Consider the following 12,825-nt stretch of genomic DNA (forward strand, 5'->3'; position numbering starts at 1 on the left):
TTTGGTGTTTTTTCCCTCCCTTCTAGCAACGAAATACATAGAAACAAGGAGAGAGGGCTAGGACAAACAGCTCCTTTACCAAGTTAAGCAGCAGTGCAGAGGCCACAGTGATACACAACAGTTCCTTCCTCCTACAATCAGAATATTTTAATGCCTTTCTCAAGGGGGAATAGAATAATTATTTCCATTTTACAGGTTGTTAAACAGATCCTAGAAGTGAACTGGATGCCCAGTGGAGTCAGAGACAGCATCTCCCGAGTCCCAGTACAGTGTAGCCTGTATGACCTCTTGCACAGTATGCATTTTGCTCCAGGTAGGACTTGAACCATAAATGCCACAAGGCCAGAGGCAAATAAAGTCCCATTGGCATGGTGTGCTGGAGTGCAGCAGAGAACAGCAGCATGAGGCTGACAGCACACCAGAAGAAACCAAGAATTGCAACAGCAACTGGTCATCTGAGATCAAAGCTGAGACCTTTCAAAAGCAGCTGATGTCTGAGAAGTCTTTGTAACCCCCTAAGAACCAGGCCCCTTTCCCATGCTTTACCATCTCTGACTCTTTTGAAAGTTTACATGTTTCCCAGTCCCCCACAGCAGCAGACTTTTCTCTGCATTATGCTCTGAGGTATGTCATCTTCTTGCACGATACTTGGAAAGGAGCCTGATTTTTAGATCTCCATGCCTACCCACCAAGAAAAATATGTCTATGGAAGTGTGTTGAAGTGGGCTACAACAAAACTACATTGTTTTTTTAAAAGCTAGAGGGTTTTAGTGTTTAAAAGCTGAAATCAACAAGCTTGCACAGGCCTTTGTGTCCAAGGTAAAGGCAGAGAGCAGAGTAGGAGTGGCTCCAGCAAACCCTCCCCAATAAGCCATAAGGCAGTGCATTTCAAACACAGCAGTCACCATCAAAGAGAAGTTTAAAATGTGTAGATTTACTGTCAGAGTGGAAGGGCTGCAACATCCACCACTACCTCCCCGTCACCATCACTGATGGCGTGTGCCTGACAGTGTCCCAGGCTCTGCAGCCCCCTGCACTCCAGTAACTAAGGTGCACATCAGAAACCATGACTCTCACTCGCATCCTGGTACTTACCTTCACTGGATTGGCAGGGAGGTGACCCATGAAATCGGTTTTGTAAGGGTAGTCCATCATGGCCATCATGGTGAAGGCATTTCTAGCAAACCCAAAAAGCTGGTAAACATCCTCCTTGTTAGAGATCTTATTGCATGTAGCCATTTTGCTGCTGATTTCATTGTAGGCTGCAGAAGGAAGGAAAATGAAAGGCACAAACTTCAACAGAGGAAAATAATACCAAGCTTTAGCGCCATGTTTCACTTGGGAGCAAGGAGATGCCATAACACACAGATGAGGTTTCTAGTGGGAAGGACACATTACATTTAAATTTACACACACGTGGATGTTCAGGCACAGCCTTCCTTTGTGCAGCTTCACGACCCCGCGTGGCCCACGGCCTGCACTCTGCCCCTCGCGGAGCCACCGACACCTCCCTGGGGAGCCCCAAGGAATCAGCACCCACTGAAGCAGTCCCGGCTGGCACAGTGAGAAGAGCAGCTTGGTATGAGCTCATCCTCACTGGTGCCCTGCCTGGCTGCCTCCTCCTCACGCCTGCAAGCTCCCTCCCTTGGGTCTGCTGTGCCCTGCAGGGCAGTCTACCCAGGCAAGCTCTCATGCAGGAGAGCAGGGTACAGCATACAGGTCCCAGTGGGATTCAATACCTGGAAGATCTGGCAGGCAAAAAAAAAAAAGAGCTCCTTGGGAGCTGGCTGCATGTGCAGTAAGAATTGCCAAGTGAGAATAGTCTTCACAAAGTCACAAAGAACTCCTGAGACGTGCCTTCAAACTTCAGTGTGATGCAGAGAGATCAGTTGGAGTCAGGAAATCCATCTTTGAAGAGATTCCTTCAAGATGCACTCACCTTTGCATTTCTGCTGGGGAAAGCTGCTCCCTTCATTTTCATCCTCCATGTTTTGGAGTCGCAGTTCCTGTCTGTCCCCATCGTATTCTACAAGCTGCCCAGCGGAGCCCGGCTGTCTTTACTTGGAAACCCAAGTCCTGGGACCTGCCTCTTGGATACTCACTTGAGAGCCTAAGCCTTAAATATGACCACACTACCTTATCCACCCCACTGCAGTAAGTGTGGCCCCAGGCAGACCCCAAGGACCTTGGCTATTTAACGGTAATGTTTTTCCTGCTGTGACCCAAAGCTAGATGGGGTTTTAGATCCCCAGCTCCTCTGGGCAATTCCAAGACCAGCTCCTGCAGCAAGGCAGCAACAGCAGCGGTCAGAGGCACACAGCCCTTGATGTGCAACACCACAGACCAAGCAAGCCTTGAGACAGACCAAGAGCCCACCACAGCTGTTCCAACACCACGCAGGGCTCCCAGGAGACGCTGCATCAGCCCACTATATCTGTTCTGGCCTGCTTGGGAGACATTGCAGAGATCTTCAACCAGTCTCTGTCCTTGGCTTCACCTAACTGTTCAAGGCTAGAGATAAAAGAGACGGCGATGGCTGCTTCAAGACCTAGATTGCCTTCCAAATATTTCTCAGATATGTCCAGTGAGCGGAGCCACGCAGTTGTCATACCCACCTGACAGTGTGGGTGTGGAGGACAAGCATCTGGCGAAACACGAAGCTTTACCAGCATAAAATGCAGGTATTTTGCACCTGCAGGTGTATTTGCACTTCGGTGCAGAAAAGACAGTTTCATTAACACTGTGCAAGCCCTCACATAGATGCTTTCATTTTGGTGTCAGTTATTAATTTTAATGCTAACTGAAACTGTTCATTAAATCAAAAATCAGCGTGCAGGCAGAAAGAGGCAGCCAGGTGGGCATTTGCATTGATTTAGCTGAAGCAGTTGAAGACCTAGCTGAAGTAAAACTGAATCAACTTTTCTCCACACGGCTGGGACTGCCTGCTGGCTGCCCTCAGGAAGCCATCTGCAGGGCTATCTTACCTCCGCTCAGGCACAGATCCTTAATCTGCTGGAAGGCTTTGCGGACAGCTGTGACACAGGCTGGGCTGCACTTCTGAAAATCCTGAAGGGACAGAAAAGACATGGGATTACGGTTGTACAGAGGAGATACATGTGGAGGCTGCACTGGAAAGAACTGCCAGAAGTACCAGGAGATGGCAGGGGTTACTGGCCCACTGGTCAGAACCTCATCTGTGTCTCCAGGAGCAGCGATGCTGGTGCTTCTGCCTTGTCCTCCAGACAATCAGGACGTCCCAGCAGAGCCAACAGTCTGCACAGCTCAGACTAAGCAGCAACTGTTTCACCAGGTCTCACTGGGACAAGCTGTTAGACAAAACACTTTGCACTTAGTGGAGCCATTACTGAACACAAAGCAGCGAGAGGAGACACATGCCTTGGCCAGGACATGGGAAGAGGGTGCCCCACTGCTAGGTCTTAAAGTTTTTTGTTGTTTTTTTTTTTTTAACACACAATAAAGTTCTTCCAATTGCATTTTGTCTATGAGAAGAAGCCATGAAGAAGTCAGTTATGCACGGTGGGCAGAGCACTGGTTTGGGAACAAAGACCTGCTTTTCTTCTTAAGCCTGCCAGTGACCTGCCAGATGACCAAGAAGGCCCTGTCCTTTTTCTTGGGAAAAACATTACTGATCCTGAAAAAGCACTTTAAGGTATGTTTGAAGAGGTGTGGCTGGTTATGCTGGTGGAACAAGTTTTTCTGTCACTGAAGGCTCTAGCAACCCAAACTGTTTCTCTTCTGTCAGCTTGTAAGGCAGTTTGAGATCTGCTGGCAACCAGTGCTTTGTAATTATTACCAGTGCATTATCAGGGGTCTTTTAAGGTCCCTTTAGCCTGCTAGAGCAATGGTTAAGTAACCACAAATCACCAGCTAAGCATTTTTCTTACAAAGACCCAGACTCAACTAAAAATAGATTTGGGACCTTTCTTTTATTCCTAACTCTGCCTTTGTCTGACAGTTATGCTCAGAGAAATTACTATAGGGTTTTGCACAGTTTACCTGGGCATCTCTTTAGGGGTTCCAAATCTCCTTCTGGATGTGCTTATTGATCTTCCTCTACTAATGGCTCTAATTGGAGTATGGGGACAGATCAGCCTGGGACAGAGGAGCAGGTCTGCTCTGGCTGCCATGACAGCTGAGCTCATCACTAGGCAATGCTGGACTGCTCAGCGCACTGCCTGGCACACTAAGGAACGACCACCCATTCCAGTTCTCCGCCACAGACCCGGGAACAGTTCAGCTGAGTCGTTGCAGAAGCACAGGCAGGAGGCATTAACAGCCACACCAAGGAAAGCTGTTCACCCTCCAGGCTGCCAGCTTTACTCTTTTGAATCACACCAAATTCAGATGTCTAAACTGATCTGAAGTTGATAGCCTGAACAGCCCCTGTAGCAGTAATCTTATGGGAAGCGTGCTTGTGGCTGTATGTGTAGTACTCACACAGGGGCTTTCTGCCCAGCTGCAGGCAGGGCAGCTGGCATATATAACATAGCCTTATGCAACTGCCTTATGCTCACTTCCCCTGTGAGCTGGAGGCTTATGAAGTAAGCTGGAAAAGCTCAGTAGAAGTCACAGAGAAAGCTGCTTTGAGACAACACATTCTGACTCACAGGAGGAGAGCACTCCGGCAATGATTCATGACAGGTTTGTGCCTTCATTAGTATTAACAGCTCTCAGGGGTGTTCTCTCACAAAGAAGAGCAATTGAATTCAGATTTCAGATGCGCAGATTGCTTTTATGCAAACACACTGAAGGTGGAAGGAATTACTTTGAAAACAACACAAAGTGCTTGCTTAGGATCTCAGCCCAGAGGTCGGCTTACCGCTGCAGAGAGAACATATTTTAAAATGAATTGGAAAGTTTTTTCACGTGAAAAGGTCAAAGCCCTAATTTCAGGGGTGTGTAATGACTCGCAGCATACTCACAGCTGAAGCAAAACAGAGCTATCAGCTGAACAAGGCTTCTGAGAAGGAATTAGCTTCAACTAGGGAAGAATTCCCACTGCAGGGTCTGTTAGATGACTAAGTGGTATTACATTTTTTGTTTTAAAATGTATCATTTTAAGACAAGATGTCTTTTATTCTCTTATACACTTAGAGTTTCAAATGCTGTTGTGTTTATTTTCATATGATAGTCTCTTCTTTACAGTTACTGGTAATGTTATCTGTCCTGTAAGTCTCTGCATTGAAATAAGGCTTTCATATATGTAAATAAGAGCAAAAAGACCACAAGTTTCATACACAGATAATTCATGCAAAGCCATCCATGTCACACAGATCTAGAAATTCATGTCGAAAAAGAGGCAAAACAGACACCATCACAAGATTTCACTACTACTGGGTAGTACATTTCTTTCCTTATAAACTAAATGTAAGTCAGTTCTAAGCAATACCACATTCCTATGGGTCCTATGTCCTTAAAATGTGAAAGCCACATTTAAATTTTGGTTTGAAGTGAACCCAAGACATGTTGCATATTTTTAGTTAGTGAAATGAAGATTTCCAAGCTCTTCATTGAAATGCAACCATCTTGGGACTAAGGAGCTGCTGTGAATCATTGATATCAACGCAAAATACAACATTTGGGAGAGGATTTGAAGAATAAATTATCCAAAGGGGGTTCAGCCAGGCACAAAGGAAAACTTTCAGGCTGTGATATGGTCAAGTCACTAGAAATGGGAAAGTGAATACTCCGTGGTACTAAAGGTGCTGGAACTGAGTTGTGCTGCTCATCAGAGCAGCACCTTTGGGCCCTAAGCTGCCACAGCTAAGGCAGTGCTCAGCTGTCACATTTGCAGCTGCTGCTTTTCCCTGCGGGTTCCCATTTAATTGCATTTCCTGCCCAGCACTGATGCTGTGAAGACAGATGTCTGTTTAAACACATGGAAAAGGAAAAAAATCCAGCCTTCTTAAAGGAAGAAAATAATGCTCCTGAAAAGAGATGCTACTTACTGCTGTTACATCTCTGAAGAACTGGGTGGGGTCTCCAAGCCCAGCCACAGACAACAGAGGAGCGCTGGCAGCTAATGCTCCGGCCACAATGTTTGGGTATTTCATTCTCATGTAAGCGCTCAGCATTCCTCCATAGCTGCCACAGGAGAGACAAAAGAGTTATTTCCTTTAACAAAGAGCTTATAACATAGTAACTCAAAAGTTCAGGCCAGCAGTCACAGGCTCACCTAAGCAAAGGCAACAAGAAGCTTATGAATATCTGGTAGATGTCATCCTCATGTAAAAAGATCCAGTTATGGTCAATGAGCAGCACACAATGTGTTCTTACTAGCCTTTCCCCAAACGCCCACACCAACTCTGGTGGGAACACAGCAGCCCAGTTTGCTTCTGCAGCCAAATGTAAATCCTGCCTCAATATTTAACTCTGCACCATCCTGAGTGTGTCCTGACAGCTTCAGTGCAGAACCAAGTGGGGCTCAAGTGAAGCTGTTACTGTTCAATGGGGGAAGGAGACACATTTTGCATACAGGATTATAAAGACTAGCTAGGCTCTTAGCAAAGGGTGTCCCTGAACACTACAGAATATGCAGCCCTCTGTAGTGCTGGGAATTGGAGAGTATTGTCCCTAGGCATCCCAAATAACAGCTGCATAGATGATCAGCACAGATATAGGGAAGGGGAGACATTAACAAATAGCATAATAAAACTCAAAGCCACCTTGGTATCTTCAGTGCCAGGGCCACAATCTGCAGATATATAAAGGGTTGCTAGATAAACCCAAGGTGACAAAAGTTATTCATATGCCGATGTTTGTGGAGTTACTCTGAGGTCACTCCTGGGGGTGGCAAATGACATCCCCAAAACGCAGGTAAAACCTGGTCTAACTCCAAGCTTACAGGTATTCATGTCTCTCTCCACACCACCTCAAGTGGTTGGAGTAAATACCATTCTCACATCACCCACATGTAAAGCAATATGCATTTCTTTAACCCCGGTTTTGGAAACAGGCATTAGCTGAAACCTGCCACAAGTAATTTCAGGTTAAAGTTTGGCAAAGCTATAAGCAACAGAAGAGGGTTTTTTTCTCTCCCATGGGAAATGCTGTGCTGCTCCAATACAGCATGTATTTCAGTATTCTTCACGTGGGTTTAGCGCTCATCAGGGCTGCTGCAGACTGAACTCTGACTTACACACATTGAGCTCTAGTCTAACATGCAGCCCAGCTAGCAGGTCTTGCCGAATCCCTCTCCCACCTCCCCACCCCAGACAGCTCCTGGCCCTTTTTACACTAGCTACTGTCCTGTAGCACAAACACTCCTGAGATCAAGAGTCCAGTCACCACCACAGTGAGCTGGAAGCTTTATGATAACTGTCAGGTTAAATGCTTATTAGCTCACTGCAACTGAATTAGAAACCCTGTACTCAGTGGAAGCCTTTTAAAGGGAAGCATCCCTCTACTATAAACATGGGGAGCCATTCAAGAGACAATGACATCACATCAACACAGCTCTGAGCTGCAACAGAACAAGCACTTTGGGGAAGGACTTCTGCTAGGAATCCAGGAGCAACCAAGCAGCAGGTTGCAGAGCAGAACTATAAAGGAGCCTACAATGAAAATGGCTGGAGGTTGTTAAAAAGGCTATGTTTAATAAAAAGATGGGTGATCCCTGGAAAGAATATTTTGCCAATTATTAGTTTTCTGTATTTCCAATGTAAAATGTTCTGATCCTGCAGGAGGAATTTCCCATTTTCTGCAGTTCTGGCTGACTCTTACATTGAAGATGCCTAGAAACATCCAGTCAGTGGTGCTTCTCCAAAGCAATCAGAAATCAAGACTAATTCTTGATGGGAGAGCTGACTGGGACCTGCTGATGAGCTCTTGGGAGCTCAGGTGCCTGATAGCTTAAAGCTCTGCCTTTAGAACTTGTTTGAGAGCCAAACAGATCTATGAGAACAGTATGACTGTGGCTGGGAAAGGATGCAGAGAAGGGAAGGAGCACACACAACATTTACCTGCCTCCAAAAGCAATGACAGGGCAGTCTGCAGCACCATAGTGCTGCTTAAGCTCAGTAATTAGCACTGCATAGTCAGCGAGGGCTTGTTCCACGGTAAGCAGACCAGTCTTCTTCAGCTGTGTTGACTCAAGTCCAAATGGAAGAGACTTCCCATAGTACCTCTGAAAGGAAAGAGATACACTGAAAAAATGCTGGTGTCAAGGTCTGGGTCTTCTCTGTTCTCACTATAGAACTGGGATAAGTGTGCACAAATGGGAAGCAATAACAGAGCACGTGGTGTCCTCTAACTTGTTCGTAACTGAGGAAGTGTCTTGTCTCCTGCATCTGATAAACAGAGACCTTCAGGACATATCCTGTAGAGGATGGACAGTCCATGACAAGCTACTTCAGTGGGTGCCAAGTGGGCCCTTACCACGCGTCTCTGTCCTGAAATCCCCAACTAGAAAAGGGAACAGGGTAATCTCTTCATGCATAAGTTGTGGAATAGTAGCTTTAATAGTGGTGTGCCTAGGGAAAGGTTGGCTTGGGACTTCGCAGGCTAGAGAGATTAAATATTATCCAAACAAAATAACTTTCTAGTCCAGTGTGGAGTTCAAGGCCTGTGGAAACTACTTACAAAAGCACTGGTCTAAAGCAAATACACCATGGCATAGGTTTTACTGAAAGAGTAGTCCGTATCCTGCATTGCTGGTAGGCATAGTAAAAAAAATTCAGAAGCCATGGTTAAGTAAAGAAGAGCTGCTACCATGAGGAGAAAGCTCACACCTCAGCTTCATGGCAAGAGATACTGTTATTTTTCTGGACCTGCAGAAAGCTGAATTCAGTAATACTGAACAGAACAAGACTCTATAGTATGCATAATGACTAAAATACTCACATGCTCAGCAAAAATCACAAGTGCTTGCTGTTCCTCTGCTAATTCAAATATGAAATCAGAGTTCTGAGCAAAAGTCCAGATGTCACCTTCATTGCCAGTATAGAAAAAGATGGGTCCAAATCCTTTCTTCCAGAACTTTGCTGAGTGAGACAATTGACAGAAGCAAATTAAAAAAACGAACCAAACAAACAAAAAAAAGAGCATGAAATTACTCTACTTTTGGTGACTTTGGGCAGAAGCTTAACAAGGAAGAATTCTGTGAACAGGCTGATCCCTGAGACACAAGCTGAGGAATAAAGGTGTTAGAAAGGCCAGGCTACAGAAATCTCTCATTTGAGCAGGGGTAAATAAGAGCTTCCATGAGATCAGCACATGGCCTGGAACTTCCACTTCTGCCTGAAAATCCCTAAAATCTCAGTTCTGCAAGGCATTTGGAAACAGCTGCCCTCCAAAAGAGTGATTTCCCATTTATATACCTTTTTCAGCCCAACTCATCCCAAAACATTTGCACAGATCACTTTTCCCACAAAACGGACGTTAGGGAATTGCCTGGATCTTTCTGCTGCTGTTGCTGTGATGTATAACGTAGAGCTAAGCTGTAAATCACATATCATAGAACAGTTTGGGTTGGAAGGGACCTTCAAAGATCATCCAGTTCAACCCCCTTTCCGTAGGCAGAGACATCTTCCACTAGATCAGGTTGCTCAAAGCCCCATCCAACCTCACTTTGAACACTTCCAGGGATGGGGCATCCACAGCTTCTCTGGGCAACCTGGTCCAGTATCTCACCATCCTCATAATAAAAACTTTCTTCCTTATGTCCAATCCAAATCCACCCTCTTTCAGTTTAAAACCGTTGCCCCTTGTCCTGTCACTACAGGTCCTGGTAAAATGTCTCTCTCCATCTTTCTTATAAGCTCCCGTTATATATTGAAAGACTACAATAAGGTCTCCCCAGAGCCTTCTCTTCTCCGGGCTGAACCAGCCCAACTTTCTCAGCCTTCTCCATAGCAGAGGTGTTCCATTCCCTCTGACCATTTTCATGGCCTCCTCTGGACCCGCTTTGACAGGTCCATGACTGTCTTGCATAGGGGACCCCAGAGCTGGATGCAGTACTCCAGGTGGAGTCTCACAAGAATGGAGTAGAGGGGGAGAATCACTTCACTCGACCTGCTGGCCACACTTCTTTTGGTGCAGCCCAGGATATGCTGCTGCTGATGTGCTGATACATGTTATATATGTAACACACATGTGTGTATGTATATCATATGACATATGATATATATATATGATGATATACAAAGATGATGTGCTTCATCCTCTCATCTGTTTATAACTGAAGGCAAATTGAGACTGGCAGGACAAGCTGACCCATGATGTCCATACTTGCTTGTCTAACAAATAGTTGCTTTAATGCCTACTGACTTTAACAAACATTTGATTTTAGCTTAGTCTTAAATTGCAGAGGAATTAAGAGGCATAATAAATAGCTTTCTTTAACAACAGACCTCAGACCATCAGTTAAGTGTTGATTTCAACACATTGCCACATCACCCAAAGGGACCCTCCAACAGCAGTTTTCCTACGGATGCCACTGCAGCATGTCACACGAGGCCGTTTCCACTAACGGAGAGGCCTGAATTTAATTCTTGGCATTCTCAACACAGACTTGCCAACGCAGGATTTGGCTTGGAGATGGGTTTGAAACCTTTCATTAGTGAAACTGCTGCTTTTTGTTAACAGAGAGGCTGATTCTCTTTCTGTGTTGCATTTGCTTTGGGTATCAGGTAGGAAACTGAAGTGCTATCTTTACTCTGGCTTTTCTTCTGATACGCTTCATGGCTCCTGGAGTAAACAACCATTCACAGAAGCCAAAACCAAACCAGACAGGTTGCTTAAAAAGGTATCTATTTTTAGATTGAAATCCTGGGGAACTGCCAGCTAACCTCAAGACAGTCAGATGCCTGGTTGTGAAATAATAGTCTCCTTCAAGTTCTTGCTGATAATCTGAAACATCTCGTATTGCACAAGAAGCAGAGTACTATTGTACAAGAAGTAGAGGGGAAAGGAACTACTCACAGGAATTTTGAGTAAGAAACTATTTGTAAACCAGCAGAACTGCAATGTTAATGTTTTGTTTCTCACAAATATTATTCAGCTCTGCCTGAAACATAACACTTTAAAAAGAAAACAAATAAAAGTTATTCAATGCTTTAAACCAGGTGATCCCAAAGTTCTGTTCAAAAAGGGCCACTTAACTGGTGAAATTTCAGTCTTGGGTGTGCTATCAAAATCCACTGCTGGTGTTCCTGTATCTTTGGGCTGAACTGATCCATGAATTCACGCTTGGTGAAACATATATGACTGGGTGCAGGTGCTGAACAAGCTGCAGAGTAACAGGTGACATGAAGAAGGTGAGATGCTGCATATGAAGGCCCAGACGCAGGCAGTCTGTGAGGCAGCAGCAGGCAGCCGCCAGGCTGGGCAGCGCTGCCTGGAGGCAGCGCTCTGGGCTGGTGCTATTTACAGCTCCACCTTTGTACTCTCCCTGCAAATCTCTTCCCAATTCCTCCAGGCAGGCAGGATTGAAAAATACGTGATGCTGCTTATTGGAATTGCTGTCTTTTTAGTCACACACTGTTTAGAAAAGCCGCTTCTCTCTTATTGTCTGTTGCACAGAAGATAACTCGTTATTTGGCTAGAAATTCCAGCTCCTTGATGGAAGCCCTCATTGTTCAGCATGGCTTAAGCTATCTAAAGTTGCAGCGTTTTAAATAATGCAAAACACTGACCCAAGAGGAGTTATCTTCACTCGTAAGAACGATGGATACAGAGTGCAATGTTTGGGTCACTATTTCCTTTTCCTGCTGCATTCAGAGCACTGAGTTGCACTCGTAAGAGATGCTGTGCAGAAGTATGCCAGGCACAATTATAAACTGGGAGAGGAGTGGCTGGAGAGCAGCCCCGCAGAAAGGGATCTGGGGGTGCTGGTCGGCAGCAGTATCAATAGCAGTCAGCAGTGTGCCCTGGCAGCCAAGAGGGCAAAACACGTCCTGGGGGGCATCAAACAGAGTATAACCAGTCGGTCAAAAGAGGTGATTATCCCACTGTATTCAGCATTGGGGTGCGGCCTCACCTTGAGTACTGTGTGCAGTTCTGGGGCCCACAATTTAACATGAATGGGAAGGTCCTTGAACGTGTCCAGAGGAGGGCTGGTGACAGGGCTGGAAGGCATGTCCTATGAGGAGCGGCTGAGGACTTTAGGCTTGTCTAGTTTGGAGAAAAGAAAGCTGAGGGGCGACCTCATTGCTCTCTGCAGCTTCCTGAGGAGGGGATGTAGAGGGGGAGGTGCTGATCTCTTCTCCCTGGTATCCAGTGATAGGACACATGGGAATTGTTCAAAGCTGCATCAGGGGAGGTTTAGAATGGACATTAGGAAGCCTTTCTTTACCGAGACCGTGGTCAAACACTGGAACAGGTTTCCTAGAGAGGTGGTCAATGCCCCAAGCCTGTCAGTGTTTAAGAGGCATTTGGACAATGCCCTTAATAACATGCTTTAACTTGGTCAGCCCTGAATTGGTCAGGCAGTTGGACCCGATGATTGCTGTAGGTCCCTTCCAACTGAAATAGTCTATTCTATTCTATGGCCAACTGAAGACACATGCACAGAGCCAGCCCTGGTGCAAGCCTAACGCAGCTGCTGCTAGTAGTCTGCTCTTGTTCTGGAGCGGCCAATCCCCACACATGCACCCCACACTTCGTGGCCAGAATGACAAATTCAAGGAAAGGAGAGAAGGATATGGACAACGCTAGGGGGAATGACTGGCTCACGAAGGGCTCAAACTGAGTCCTGCCTGCTCAGCACAGCTCTCTGAGCACCAAATGGTGAGGCTCTCTGCCTCAGTGCAGGAGCTGCTAAAGCTTACGCAGACAGAAACTCAGCCCTGAGCCATAGCAAGGCCC

General features: G+C 45.8%; 1 protein-coding gene across 1 annotated transcript in view; it reads right to left on the bottom strand.

Moving 5' to 3' along the window:
- DPP7 (dipeptidyl-peptidase 7) overlaps positions 1–12,825 on the bottom strand; it is a gene marked incomplete at its 5' end in the record, with an annotated part of 23,749 nt that overhangs the window by 10,672 nt on the left and 252 nt on the right. The window contains 5 exons of the mRNA XM_009584072.1: positions 1,096–1,262; positions 2,985–3,066; positions 5,970–6,105; positions 7,983–8,146; positions 8,863–9,002. Coding sequence (XP_009582367.1) covers positions 1,096–1,262; positions 2,985–3,066; positions 5,970–6,105; positions 7,983–8,146; positions 8,863–9,002 — 689 coding nt within the window. The remainder of the gene's footprint in view (positions 1–1,095; positions 1,263–2,984; positions 3,067–5,969; positions 6,106–7,982; positions 8,147–8,862; positions 9,003–12,825) is intronic.

Source organism: Fulmarus glacialis, unplaced genomic scaffold (genome assembly GCF_000690835.1).
Source record: "Fulmarus glacialis isolate BGI_N327 unplaced genomic scaffold, ASM69083v1 scaffold6708, whole genome shotgun sequence".
In the NCBI taxonomy this organism is placed as follows: Eukaryota; Metazoa; Chordata; class Aves; order Procellariiformes; family Procellariidae; genus Fulmarus; species Fulmarus glacialis.